The sequence below is a fragment of the Crocodylus siamensis genome, chromosome 8 (genome assembly GCF_052110815.1).
Source record: "Crocodylus siamensis isolate JL-2025a chromosome 8, ASM5211081v1, whole genome shotgun sequence".
In the NCBI taxonomy this organism is placed as follows: Eukaryota; Metazoa; Chordata; order Crocodylia; family Crocodylidae; genus Crocodylus; species Crocodylus siamensis.
This window is the reverse complement of record NC_143402.1, coordinates 57,652,437-57,665,782: the sequence shown is the minus strand read 5'-3', so window position 1 is coordinate 57,665,782 and position 13,346 is coordinate 57,652,437. Positions and strand designations below refer to the sequence as shown.

The 13,346-nt window shown below is 54.0% G+C and overlaps 1 protein-coding gene across 9 annotated transcripts in view; it reads right to left on the bottom strand.

Annotated features, from left to right (window-relative positions):
- NFIX (nuclear factor I X) overlaps nt 1–12,891 on the bottom strand; it is an 80,133-nt gene extending 67,242 nt beyond the window's left edge. For 3 of the 9 annotated variants that reach the window (XM_090061090.1, XM_090061088.1, XM_090061093.1), the window contains exons 1-2: nt 12,687–12,889; nt 1,272–1,430 (exon numbers count right to left, since the gene is read on the bottom strand). Coding sequence is in view for 7 of the 9 variants with exons in the window: in XM_090061088.1 (XP_089917214.1) it covers nt 1,272–1,298 (27 nt within the window). In the remaining 2 variants the exon portion in view is untranslated. Of the gene's footprint in view, nt 1–452; nt 580–1,271; nt 1,431–10,322; nt 10,343–12,686 lie in introns of those variants that run through there. The other 6 variants (XM_090061094.1, XM_090061096.1, XM_090061095.1 and 3 more) reach the window with 6 other exon arrangements.
- Between the last annotated feature and the right edge of the window lie 455 nt (nt 12,892–13,346).

The window sequence follows — 13,346 nt, the reverse complement described above, 5'->3', positions numbered from 1 at the left end:
CCAAGACAGATCATCCACAACAGACTCCAAAAGGGACAAACTTTATCTTTCTCCCCCTCTCCTGCTTGGTTCCAAATACTGCAAAGGTCCCCACTCTTTTTGTCTCCTTTTCTCTTGGCAGCTTGTAACATTTCAGCTCTTTCCCAGTTTGGATGAAGGCATGAAGCCCCAGCAAGACGGCTCAAATAATAAAGAAAAAAAAAAGGACTTCTGCAAACTCTCCCCGCAACCCCCCTCGCTTGAACCAAACCCCCTGGACTTGCAGGTTGCACTTTCTGCAACTCCCTCTTCCACCCAAGCCTTGGGCACAAGGAAGCCCCCTGGCTTTTCTCCCCTTCTTTCGTTTTTCTTTTTAAAGTTCTGGTTCCTGAAGAAGCAAAACTTTTCCAGCAAGGAGAGACAGGAGGTGAAAAAAAGGCAATGGGGGAAAAATAATAATAAATCTCCCCTACCTGCCCCCGAGAAGCGAGAGCCAAGTAGCAGGCACAGGAGGGGGAAACAGTAAGGAAGCTTTGGTTTGATTCTGGATTTGGAGAGGGGGGGGATATAGCTGTTCCACAGCAGAGGACGAGGCTGGCTTGGCTTTGCCTCTCCTCCCCTCCTTGGAAAAGAAAAGATCTCAGCTCCTTGCATCTGCAGACACCAGAGGCAGGGAACTCCCCGGCAGCTCGATGCCAGACAGAGCAAGGGGGGGGGATTAAAAAAAACAAACCCACCCACCCAAGTGTGCCCAAGAAAAGGCCACTATTAACACCCCTCCTTCAAAGTTTGCCCTGCTTCCCCCCCCGCAGTTTCCAAACCAAACTTGCAAGCCCCTGCCTTGCCCTGCCTTGCAGCCTCCTCTCTCTCTCTTTTTTCCCCTCTTTCCCTTTCTTTCTTTTTTTTTTCATTTTCCCAATAAATTTGGGAGAAGCGCCATTTTCTAAACTCCTAAACCCATGTGCAGTGAATATAACAAAGACCTTGGAAAGATGCCATCAAACCCTCTCTCTGTGCAGAGAGAGGGAGAGGGAGAGAGAGAGAGAGGGGAAGAATTTTTGTTTCCAACAAAACCGCACGGAGACAGAAATAATCCTCGGAGCGGCACCAACAACACTGACTTTGTGCCGGGCGAGGGGAAGGGGAGAGAGGGGGGGAATGAAGGAGGAGAAGAAACCCAAGAAGAGAGGGAGAGAGAGGGAAAAGGAAAGAGAGCGTGAGGGAGGGCAGGAGGCAGCAGCCCGGCTGCGGATGGATGCGGGGGAAAGGCGGTGGGGCGGGGGCTCTGTTACCTGGGTCAGGCAGTAGGGGGAATACATGGTTATTTGGGGAGGGCCGATGTTGCGCCACCGTGTGTCACCCGGAGCCCGGCTGGGGGAGCCGCCGCATCGCTAGCGCCGCCGGCAGAGAGGCTCCCGCGCCGCGCCGCGCCGTGACCCCGCCTCGGAGCGCTGAAAGTGAAAGTTTAGACAAAGTTTGGAACCGAGGAGACTTTTGCCTGGAGAAAGCGGCGAGCTCCCTCCCACCACCCGCCCCGCCCCGCGCGGGACCCAGGAGTCCGGGGCGTGCACGCACACGCACGCACACACACACACACAACACGGGCGGCGGGGGCACACGCACGGAACCCAGGCGTCCGAGACACACTCATACACACGCACAACACAGGCGTCGGGAGCACACGCGCAGGAGCCCAGGACACACGCACGCACACACACAACACAGGCATCGGGGACAGCACAGCACCCAGGAGTCTGCGACCCCCCGACACACACGCAGGCACAGAACCAGATGCCTGGGATACGAACACACAGGCATACAACCCCGCCATCACGGACACACACGCACACTTGGGCTGCTTGGGTGGGGGGTTGCATGGAAGGTCAAGTCCCTCGGCTGCGTGTGTGTCGGACTCCTGGGTTCTGTGCGTGAGCCCGTGTGTGTAGGGGGGACGCGGGACTTCTGGGGTCTGTGCGTGCGTGTGTGGCCCTCCCGCACTCTGGGACACGCGGACACACACACGTGGAATCCCCCCCGCCCCCGTGTACTGCCCAGCAGCGGCAGCCCCGGGCGGGGGCAACTCGGGCCAGGCCAGGCCGGGGCGGGGGCCGGGGAGCCGGGGGATGCGCTGGGACTTGAGCCGCGGCAGCGCTGACACACGGGCGGGGGGGGGGGCGGGGGCAGGACGTCATCCTTGGCCGCAACGTCAACGATTCAACGTCAAAGACTGCCAAACCACCACCATCACCCCCCGCCGCACACACACACACTCTTCCCCGGGACACCGAGACAACGCGGCGAGGTCGGACAGACAGACAAGGGGGGGGGGGGTCACACAGGAACAGACAGACTGGCCGCGGGGAGGGTGAGGAGGCGGACAGACCAGGGCAGCCATGGACCGGCATAAGCGCACAGACGGCTGCTATATCGAGATAGACGGCGGCTACATCCGGACAGACCAGGGCAGGTGGGGACGTAGACGGACGGAGCCGCCACCCCCTGCCCCGGGGTTGGAGAGGTGGAAGGGGCCCAAGCCCTGAGGGGTACCCATCACACTGTCCCTAGCCCCCCAGCCCTGTGTACGGGGGTACAGCGGCTACACCAGGACAGACAGGCTCAAAGCCCAGCGCTGCCTACGGGGCAGACGCTGGATCCTGCACACAGGAGCCGACAGGTACATGTTGGGGTGGACACACACACACACACACACACACACACACACACACGGCTGGTCACACACCTGCATGCACATGATATACACAGAGACAGGTACACATAGGGACTGGACACATATGTGCATACATGACAGACACACAAACACAACCTACACATGACCCACTCACAGGTAGACAGGAGATCTACACACGGGCACAAGTGCTGGATACACACCAGGGAAGCGTGAGCAGATGCAAGCATGCACCCGTACATGCCAGATCCACATTCGCAGCACACACCCAGGTGCAGAGAGCCAGATCAAACACACAACGCACAGAGATACAGCGGATGCAGGGCCATGGAGAGCAAACGCATGCATCCACACGCACCCTGGGTCCAAATGCATGAAATACACAGTGCACACAAGCAGAAACCCAATACACAGGCAGTGAGCATGCACGCGCACGCACACACACACAACGATCGCATGCACATACATGCACACGCACAGTATCCCAATGCAGACAGTGAACACACATGTATACGCATATGCAGGATACCATATCTTTGGCATCAGGTTATGGCTTTGAGGAACACCTGAGCTCTCCCGGGGCCAGAAAAGCCCCAAGTCCCCTGGGGAATGCCCTCCCTACCACCCCACCCCCACCCCCCACAACATCCCTGCCCCTTTCCAACATGCTGGAGCCCAGGGCCAGGGTCGAGCAGGTGGAAGGGGATATGGACAGCCAGGAGCCAAGCTGGAAATGGAACCCAGGGATCTGGGCTCCTGGTTCTCCCTGCTCCAGCCATGCAGCCCCCTTCCCCCCCACAGAGCTCAACTCAGGCCTCCACAGCAGCAGCCCCTAAGGCACCCTATAAGCTCTGGGGCCTCTTGCACCCTGCCAGGATGCACGTGGAACCCTTTCCCACCACAACAGGGTCCCCTGAGGCCAGCTGCCCCCTGGCCCTGCCCAGAGACAGACACCAAGGACCCCCACATCATGAATGCATCCAATCCCTGTCACATACAGCCCTGCCAGTGCCCCTCACTCCCATAGCCCCTTGGCCCCCCAACCCTGCTGGTGCTCCTCACTCCCAACCCACAGCCTCTGACCTCCAACAAAGCCCTGCTAGTGCCCCTTACTCACATCTGACAGGCCCAGCTATTCCATTTCCACCCAAAGGCTCTGCCACCATCGTACCCATTCCCAAGGGCAGTGCCATCTCTGAACAATATGCCCCATTCAGAGGGAGGAACCAGGGCGCAGCAAGGGGGATGTGGGTTAGAAATTAGGGGCACTGGCAGGGTTGTGGGGGGGGGGCAGGGGGCTGTGCATCAGGAGTGAGAGGCACTGGTAGGGTTGTCAGGGGGCAGAGGGCTGTAGGTCAAGAGTGAGGAGCACCAGCAGGGCTGAGGGGGACAGGGGGCTGCGATCCAGGAGTGAAGGGCATCCTATTCCTGGCACAGCTCCCCTCACTCCTTGGCTGACTCCAGCTTCATGAATCCCACCCCCACATCCCCATTGCTGCAGCTGTGCCCCTGCCCACGGGCCCCACCACACTGGGCTGATGCCCACATTGGCCCAGCCGTGCCAGGAGCTGCCAATGATTTTGGGGGTGGAGTAAGGGTCTCCCCCACTCCATGGCTCACAAGTACCAAAGGGAGAAGCCCACCAGGTCCCCCTACCCTGCCTGGGCCCAGCCCCCACCAGCACCCCCTCTTCCAGCCCCCACCCCGTGCCCCTTTGGGGTACAATAGAGACCATCTGTGCCCCTCCCCCCATTCCTGCGGCTGCCAAACCTCAGATGCCAGGGTCTGTCTCATTGTGCCCAGGCCTGGCAGCTCCATGCCATGTGCCGGTGCCTCTGGCCCCCGCCCACCCTACCCCCACCCCAGGGAGGTTGGGCACTGGGGGAGGGGGGCACTGGGCATTTCCCTCCCTCTTTTTTTTTAACTGAAGCTTTTCACATTTGGGAGGCGAACATCAGGTGGCTGCGGGCAGTGTTGGCACAAGCCTGGCAGAGGGAGGGGCCAGACTGGCAATGCACAGAGCCCCACTGGTGCCCCCTTACTCCTGACCCACAGTCTCCTACTTTTCCCCAGCCCTGCCACTGCCCCTCACTCCCAACCCGCAGCCCCCCCACCCCTCCTGGTGGCCCTCACTCCTAACCTCCATCCCCCTGTCCCCCAGAAAGATAGTATCATCACTCTGCCAGCCTCTCTAACCCAGAAGGGGGCAGGGGGCATAGGACACCCCTGGACCCCTATTGAAGGAATGTGCCAGGAGCCCCTCAACCAGGCCCCATTTCTTACTCCTGCCCCCCACAGTATTTTCTCCCTGCCCTAGAGAGGTCTGGAGCATGTAACAGCTGGGCTTGGGAGCCAGGGAAACCAAGGCAAAGAGAGGTGGGAGGTTGCAGGATCACAGGGAGAGGAAGGTGGAGGGAGCCCAACAGGCCAGGCTCCCAGTATGTTCTGCTCTAAGCCTGCCCCATCCCCTCCCAGACATCTCGGGGGTCTGGGCAGTGCCCAGTGCAATGGAGCCCCATTCCTGGTGCCATGGTAATCCTTTTCCCAACTCCCATTCCATGGACTCTAGGCAGCAGCTCTCACCCCACATGTTCCACGCTGAGTTCACAGGACCCGCCATGCCCCTGCTGTGTCTTTGGTCCATGCCAAGGTTTCAGCCCCCCCTGCTCCCACCCCCACTGGGTAAACCTGAGGCAGCCCCAGACACTGGCGCTGGTGATGAACCCTGAGCACTTGTGCAAGAGAACAGCTGGAGTGGAATTATGTCCTGACATCAGCTTCACATACCTCCAGTGGGGAAATTGAGGCACAAGGCAGGATTGGGCAGGACCCCTGGTCACCCAACAGGTAGCTAGCAAAAAAAGGAAGTGAACCCAGGTGTTCTGAGCTGGCTGAGATGAAACCTCGGGGGTCCTCGCCAGGCCCAGCCCTGGGTTCAGTCACCTGAGAAATGCCACTTAGTCATGAGGGTCAGGAGGCATGATTCACTCCTGGGCAGGATGGGCCCCCAGGGGCTCTACTGTGGTGGTATTAACCCTTGGTTCGCCAATGCCCAGGGGCTATCAGCCCCGATGCCTGGCCCCATAGACTATTTCATACCCTTCTGGGCCTGGCTGGGACGAGAGACAGAGACCCTCAAATCTCCCCTGAAACCTGCAGGGCCAGAATGGTGATATAGGTGTCTCCATCCCTGTCACATGGGACCCTGGACATGTCCAAGGAGTCTGCATGGAGCTGACCCTGACTGGAGCTGGGATCTGGACCAAATCTGACCCCCATGGGCCCAACTGCCCTGTGGGTCTCCAACCCCACTGACAGGGTGCAGCAGCTCTGAGGGCTGGATCCAGCCTGGGCCGTCAGTCTCCCATGGGTTCCCCCCCATCTCTGGGCACCTGAAGCATCACCCTCCCCCGCATGCTCCCATGAATTCCATGGGGTTTTAGCCAAATCTTGGTTTAAAAAAAAATCAAGCCCTCCCTCCTTCTCTCCCTCCCTCAGCAGCTGACGCAGGCGGCGGCGACAGGCTTGAACTTTGCTCTATCCAAACTCGCGCTCACTCTTGCCAACCGGGGTGGGGGGAGGCAGTATCACTTCGGTGCCTGCCTGTGAATCTTGTCGGCGACGACTGAGACACTGCTGTCAAAATACGCTGGGGCTGCATATGCTTCCGGGCAGGGGACGGGCGGCAGCGAAAGTTTCTGGGCAGAGAGGGGAAAAAAAACCCAACACACACACATCACACACACACACACACACACACACACACACACATGCGCGCAAACACACGCAAGCATACACGGCACAAAAAATCTCAGCGGCTGGGAATAGCAGCCAGCCCGAAACGTCCCCCTCTGCCCCCCCCTCCCCGGGTGTAAGCCAGCGTGCCGTTTCCTTTGCTGCCTGCAGATCTGGGCTGAATATTTTTAATAGCGTTGGTTGAATTCAGATGTTCCCGTGTTAAAATAAGCCTGTCTTGGTTCTGGCAGGCCAAGCACTGACGCAGGCCTGGCATTCCCCCCCTACCCCGCCAACCTTCTCCACAAACTGGGTTCAGGCTGTGTGAGACCCCCCCCCACTATATCCCCAGCCTAGCCTGGGGAGACACTAGGACCAGACCATGGGGGACCCCCAGCCCTGAGCCCAGGTGGGTGCAGGGCCCAGATGGCTACAGCTAGGAATGTGCAGCACCTAACACCAGACTGCACCCATAGGGGCTACCATAATGTGCTTAGTAATGCCCAGCAATTGGGGGCCTGTTCCCCAGGGGCTACCATAATCCACTTAATATTGAGCAATACCCAGAGCAATGGGGTCCTGGCACAGGAGTAGGGGAACAGGCACTACTATAATTAACTTTGGGTCCCTGTCCCCCAGTGCTACTGTAATAAGCTTAATACAGCACCCAGTATGGGGTCCCAGACCAGGACAGGGCTACTGTAATAGCCTTAATAAAGTGCTGCATCCATGCCTCCTTCCCATGAGTGATCAAAGAGGATCATTTTAATCCTGGCCTAAGGCTCCTCTTCCAGGCACCTTGCTGGGAGCCCTGCCTGAACAAGGGCTGCAGGGTTTGTTTGGTTTAGTTGTCGGGCTTACTGGCTGATGGGGCAGCATGCTTGGGCATGGGCCCCAAAGAGGGGGATGGGGCCTGCCCTCATCCCCCACACCCCTGACTCTGATTCCATCTAGGCCACAAGCCCCATGTCCCAAAGACTCTGAGAAACATAAGACCCAGCTGTACAAATCATCTCTGCCCAGGAGCCAGGACTGACTGAGACCTTCACGTCCTGAAACCTCTTATCTCCTCAGGGAAAAAGGCGAGGCCTGACTTGCTTTCCCATGAAACACAAGCCCCACCCCCGCAAGCCTCATGAGGTACCTGTCTGCCTCATGAGGCTTTCACTGGGCCAGCTGTCTAAGTCCCGAGGAAACCCAGTATGACCCTGAGGGATGGATGAAGGAAGGGAAGTCCCCACTCCACCAGGCACCTGTGAGCATCTAAATCACTCAGGGCACAGGCTGGAAGCATTGGAGCCCCAAAGAGCACACCTGCCTGCCCCATCCTGGGCAGGAGCCACCAGGTTCACCAACAGGCCCTGACAGCTTCTGGACCACATTCTTCCCACAAGCAAAGATTTCTAAGCAGCTGGCCTCAGCCCGCCAATAACATTAGTCAGGGCTTGGTTTCCAGCCTGAGTCTGCTTGCTAATGTTGACCCATTAAATGCAAATCATTAACCCCCCGCCCCACTCCTCTGCCCACAAACACGCCCTGCATCGGAGACTTTATGGCAAGGCAGGTGAGAAGGGAATTGGGCTAATGAGATTGTGATCACTGCTTACACCTGCCCCTTTGATTTTTTCCAGACACATCAATTTTGCATTCTTCCACAACCTGTCCTGTTCCCAACCCTGACTAAAAATTGCTCAGCTCCAAAAAAACCCCAGAAACTTAACTGATGTTGCAGATACCTGTGTAAAGTTTTTAGGATATTTCTCTGGAGTGGAAGGGAAGGGGAGGGAGGAAGCAGCTTGGGGCTGCTTCATTTGAAATAGACTCTTGACCGATTATATAAAATCGAGGTGTCGAATCTTGATACAATTCATAGATGGGTGGTTTTGATTTGCTGCCACACACGTACACACAAAGTTGTGGGTGTGGAAGCAAATCCAAAAATTGCCTTGTTTGAACTTTGACTTGTTAGTTTTGTACTGCAGATCAAAAGCAAACACATGTGAACGCACACACACACACTCCCAGACTCTGTGTGTGTGTGTGTGTCTGTGTCTGTGTTTGTGTGTGTGTACATATACACACAGAATATAGGACACTTAAAGATGCCTTGTGGGTTTTTAAGCAAAGATTAAAACCAAACACACACATAAGCTGTATGTATATCTGTATGTATTTTATACACACACACAGGATATAGGACACAATTTACTGCTTGCTACAGAGACCCAGCAGGATCCCAACCACATCATCCAGCCTGTCTGGATTTCAGGCCCTGATCAGTGAAGGCTTTTTCCCCACCACCCGGTAATCTGCTTCCTTTTTGAGGCCCTGATGCCACAATCAGCCTTTCCCAAAGTGAGCGTCACATGTAGCCCGTTAAAAAAATCAGGATCTTTCCTTTCAGATTTGGCTCCAATCTGTTTCAAACATCGAACAGCCTACAAACAGCCGGCAAAAGCAAACATGGCGTCTTCGCAAACTCTTGAGGCCAGCGGCTGTCTCTAGCTAGATATCTGTACAGCTCCCAGCACAAGGGAGCCAGCTCTCATCTGAGGCCTTTGGCAGCAACACGATACTCATGCACAATAATGTCGCTCAGGTACATACACACATTGCTGTGCTCATGGTGCACAGAGCTGCCAAGGCTGTATCTCTTCCTGATCTGAAATCCAACTTCGAAGAAAGTTCGTTGTTTTAAACAGAGCAGGGCTCCAATTGAATTCAGCTGCTGGCATTTGCAAATACAACCCCCACCCCACCCCAGCTTTTTTTTTTTTTTTTTTTTGGATCTTTCCAGAGACAAGAACAGCCCTTATCAATTTTTTCTCCTCGTCCTTTTTTTTTGCCTAGTGATCAAAATGGGATAATGGCGTCAGCAGGGAGGGAAACGCGCATTAAAAAACTCCGGCAATTGGGTTTTGGCCTGGGCAGAAAGAAAGAGCCTTTTTCACCCCATTTCCAACTAAAATTAGCAGTCGATGCCGAAAAGCAAGACCTCCTGCTCAGCCCAGGTGACTGGCTAAAAAGCACCTTGTCCAAAAGCCTCATATGCCGCCTGGATTAAGAAAGGACCTGGGCACAAGCCAACACTTAAAAAAAAAATCCTGCCCATATCCCAGCAAACCCCCCCCAAAAAAACAACAACCTTTGTTCGAAAACCTTTCTTCTGGCAAAAGAACTTTGTTTTGTGGCCACAACTTTTAGGCCATGTTTTATTTTTTAATTCACTTTCAAAGCCCGATGCTGCCAGTAAGCACATGTCACCAGGCCCTTGGCTGAGATGTGAGAATCCCTCCCTCCCCCAAATAGAGGAAAATAAATAAAATGGTGCGCCCCCACCTCCCTTAGCATTTAACTTGCTTTTTATCTTAGTGAAAAGAAAGAAAGAGAGAAAGGAAGGGGGAAAAACCAACAAACCCACAGCCTGGAAAAAAATCTGGATTTCTCCCAAGTCTCCTGGATTTTCTCTCCACACTCTCCCCCACCACAAACATTGCTTCATGGTGCTGCTTTAGTCCCCCTCCCCGCAAGCCAAGGGGTCAAAAAAAAAAAAAAAAAGGAAAAGACAACTTCTTTGAAACAGGGCTTCAATTCAAAGCTTTAAAATGATTTGCTATGGAGCCGGGTTCCTCCTGCGGCATCTACGGTGACGGCTGCCTGGTCTGGGAATTGCAGCCCAGCTTCTCTTGAGAGAGGATTCGGGGTTTCGTTTTAAATAAATCAGTGCATCCCTTTGACATCTCCCTAGCCATCTCTACCACACGGCCACTGCCTTGCTTGCAGCTGACCAAGGCCACTTGGTGGTTCAAATAATAAATGAAAAAAAAATGGAGCTACAGATAGAAGGATCCACAAAAGAGAAAGCACCCATACCCCACTACCAGCACTGCCCCCACAAACAGAGATGTTCACAGGCACTGACCCCACAGCAAGAAGGGGCTGGAAGAGGAGACTTCAAGCCTCTGGTTAATTCTCCGCTTTCCCGAGCTGCGTCTGATCACTCTGCCATCCAAGTCTGTATGAGGGAGGGGATGGATGTGTTGCCTTAGACACGTGGAAATGCCTTAGACCTTTTGCCATCTGCAACACCTCAAAGTATAAACAAGTGCTGGGCAGTCCCATGGCTCCCGCACACACAATTACATGTGCACACAAATCCACCATGTGTAGAAACCTGTGCTGTCTAGCCACACATTTGTTACATGTGTAACCCCACAGATCACACTGGAGATATAGATGAGCTAGAGACATGGAAGTGACAGTGCTCTATGCTGCTAGGTGGGTGACAATACATGTTTACGGTTACATAAACATGGTTTATACAGCTATAAGTATAGCTGTATTGAGACAGAAACACACACAGAGAGCTGCATCATGCTATACATATACTTCTATGTATTATAATTTAATGTATACATTGTTATAAATACTGCCACCTCTTATATAGTTGTATATGTTCCGATCATAAAACTGCCATATATATATATATATATAGTAAATATACTCTCTCTATATATATAGTAAATATACTTTCATATATTATATAGCACTGCATGTAGTCATACTGCATGTAGTCATCCTGTCATCTATTCTGATAGTATAGTAAATATACTCTCAGAGATTATATACTGTTGCATGTATTCTTATTATAATGTTGCCCTATAATGTATCCTGTTATCTATTCTTACAGTATAATAAATATATGCTTCATTAGTGTAGCATTAATTTATATTATAACATTGTCATAGAATACATCCAGTTATCTATTCCTATAGTATAATAAATATAGTCAGGTATATTATATGCTGTTGCATGTATTCATACGCTAACACTGTCATATATTCCATCCTGTCATCTATTCCTATAGCATGGTAAATATACTCTCACATATTATAAACTGGTGCATGTATTCTTATTGCTGTTTTGCCCTATATAGCATACTGCCATATATTTATATTGTATAATAAATATATCCTGACATATTATATACTGTGGCATGTATTCATATGAGAACACTATTATATAATGTGTTCTGTTATCTATCGCCACAGTAAATATACTTTGACATATTATATGCGGTTGCATGTATTCGTATAGCAACACTGTCATATATGGCATCCTGTCATCTATTCCTAAAGCATGGTTAATATACTCTCATATATTATATACTATTTAATATATTCTTATTATAATGATGCCCTATTTTGCTTTCTGTTATCTATTCCTACAGCATAATAAATATACTCATATACTATATATTGTAATATGTATTCAAACGAGAACTGTCATATAAAGCATCCTGTCATCTGTTCCTATAGTACAATAAATACACTGTCATCTATAATATACTGCTACATGTATTCTTACTGTAACGTTGCCACACATTGCATCCTGTTATACGTTCATATAATAGATATATTCTCATATAATTTACTATATACTGTGGCATATATTCATATGGTAACACTGTCATCTATTCTGGCCTGGCACCTATTCTTGTGGTATAATTAATATATTTGCATACAAGACATACAGGTTCATAGTATAATGCTGCCTAGCGCATGTCACATACTCCTATAGCTTGGTAAATATGCTCTCATATAGGAATGCATGCAACAGTGTGTGATATGATGCCACTGTCATCTACTGCATGCTGTTACCTCTTCCTATACAGTAGTACAGTAAATGCACTCTTATCTGTTACATTCTGCTGCACCTATTTGTATGAGGAGGTTACCCTGTGTTGCACTCAGTTACCCATTCCTCCAGCAAGGGAAATGTGCCTTTCTGCACCCTACACCATGGCACCTCTTCATGTTGGCACACTGGCATTTGTGTCCCATCCCCAGAGTGGGCAGCTGCCCCCCATTGCACGCCCTCACATCCACGCATCAGGATTGCTAGGAAAGGCCCCCCGTGCAGCCCGTCCGCTGCCCCCCTCCCTGCCCCAAAGCTGGGGGCCTCACAGCCCTCTCCGGGGCTGCCGACGGCGGCATGTGTCCGGCGCCCCAAGCCGCCATCGCACGCCGGAGACACCGGCGTGGGGAGGCAAAGAGAGGAGCCGAGCCCTGCCCCGTCCTGCTCCCGGGGGCCCTCGCCTGCCCCCACCCCCAGGCCCGCCGCCTGCTTGCGAAGCCCGGGCAGGAGCGGAGCCAGCTCCTCCTCCTCCGGAGTTTGCAAAGTCCGAGCCGGTGCCCCGGTGGGGCGATCGGGGAACACAAAGGGGGGCTGCTGGGAACAGCGCAGGGGAAGGGCGGGGGGGGCGGGGGCCGCCGGGGCAACATACCATGAGTCCGGCCGAGGCTCCGAGCGGGACGGAAGGGGGCAGAGGCAGGAGGAGCGGAGCCAGCGGCCGAGGTGCAGCCGGCCCGGCCCGACCCGGGCAGGGGCGCGGGCTGGAAGGGGCCTCGGGTCCGGCTCGGTGCGGATCGGCCTGCACAGCCTGGAGCCCAGCTGCCTTCTGCGCCGCGGCTCCGGCTCCGAGAGCCACTTTCGGGGCGGGGGGGGGGGGGTGGGGGAAGGAGGGAGTGAACCAGGGAGGGGGAGGGAGGGAGAGAGGCAAAGACCGAGCCGGGCCAGTGCAGCTCTGGCCGTCGGGCTGCCTCTGTCCTCCGGGGCGGCTCTGCTGAGCCCTCTCCGGGGGGGTCCTTGAGGGGGTTGGGGGGTGGCCTTGGGGGGAGGGGGAGAGAAAGAATGACAGGAAAGGAGGGAGAGAAAAGGTTGGAAAAGGGGGTGGGGGGAGCTGTACTGGGCTGGGGGGGTGGGGGGGGCCTGGGTAGCAGCACCAGGGGCTGCCAATGCCCCACGATGGCTGCGGGGTCGCCAGGATCAGCCGACCCCCCCCCCCACGCTCCACAGGGGCACGGGCCGGGACGTCCTGAGCCGGAGGAAGTGCCCCAAGCTCAGAGCCCTCCTTCTGGGGGAGGGGGGGCGAGACTAGAGGTGG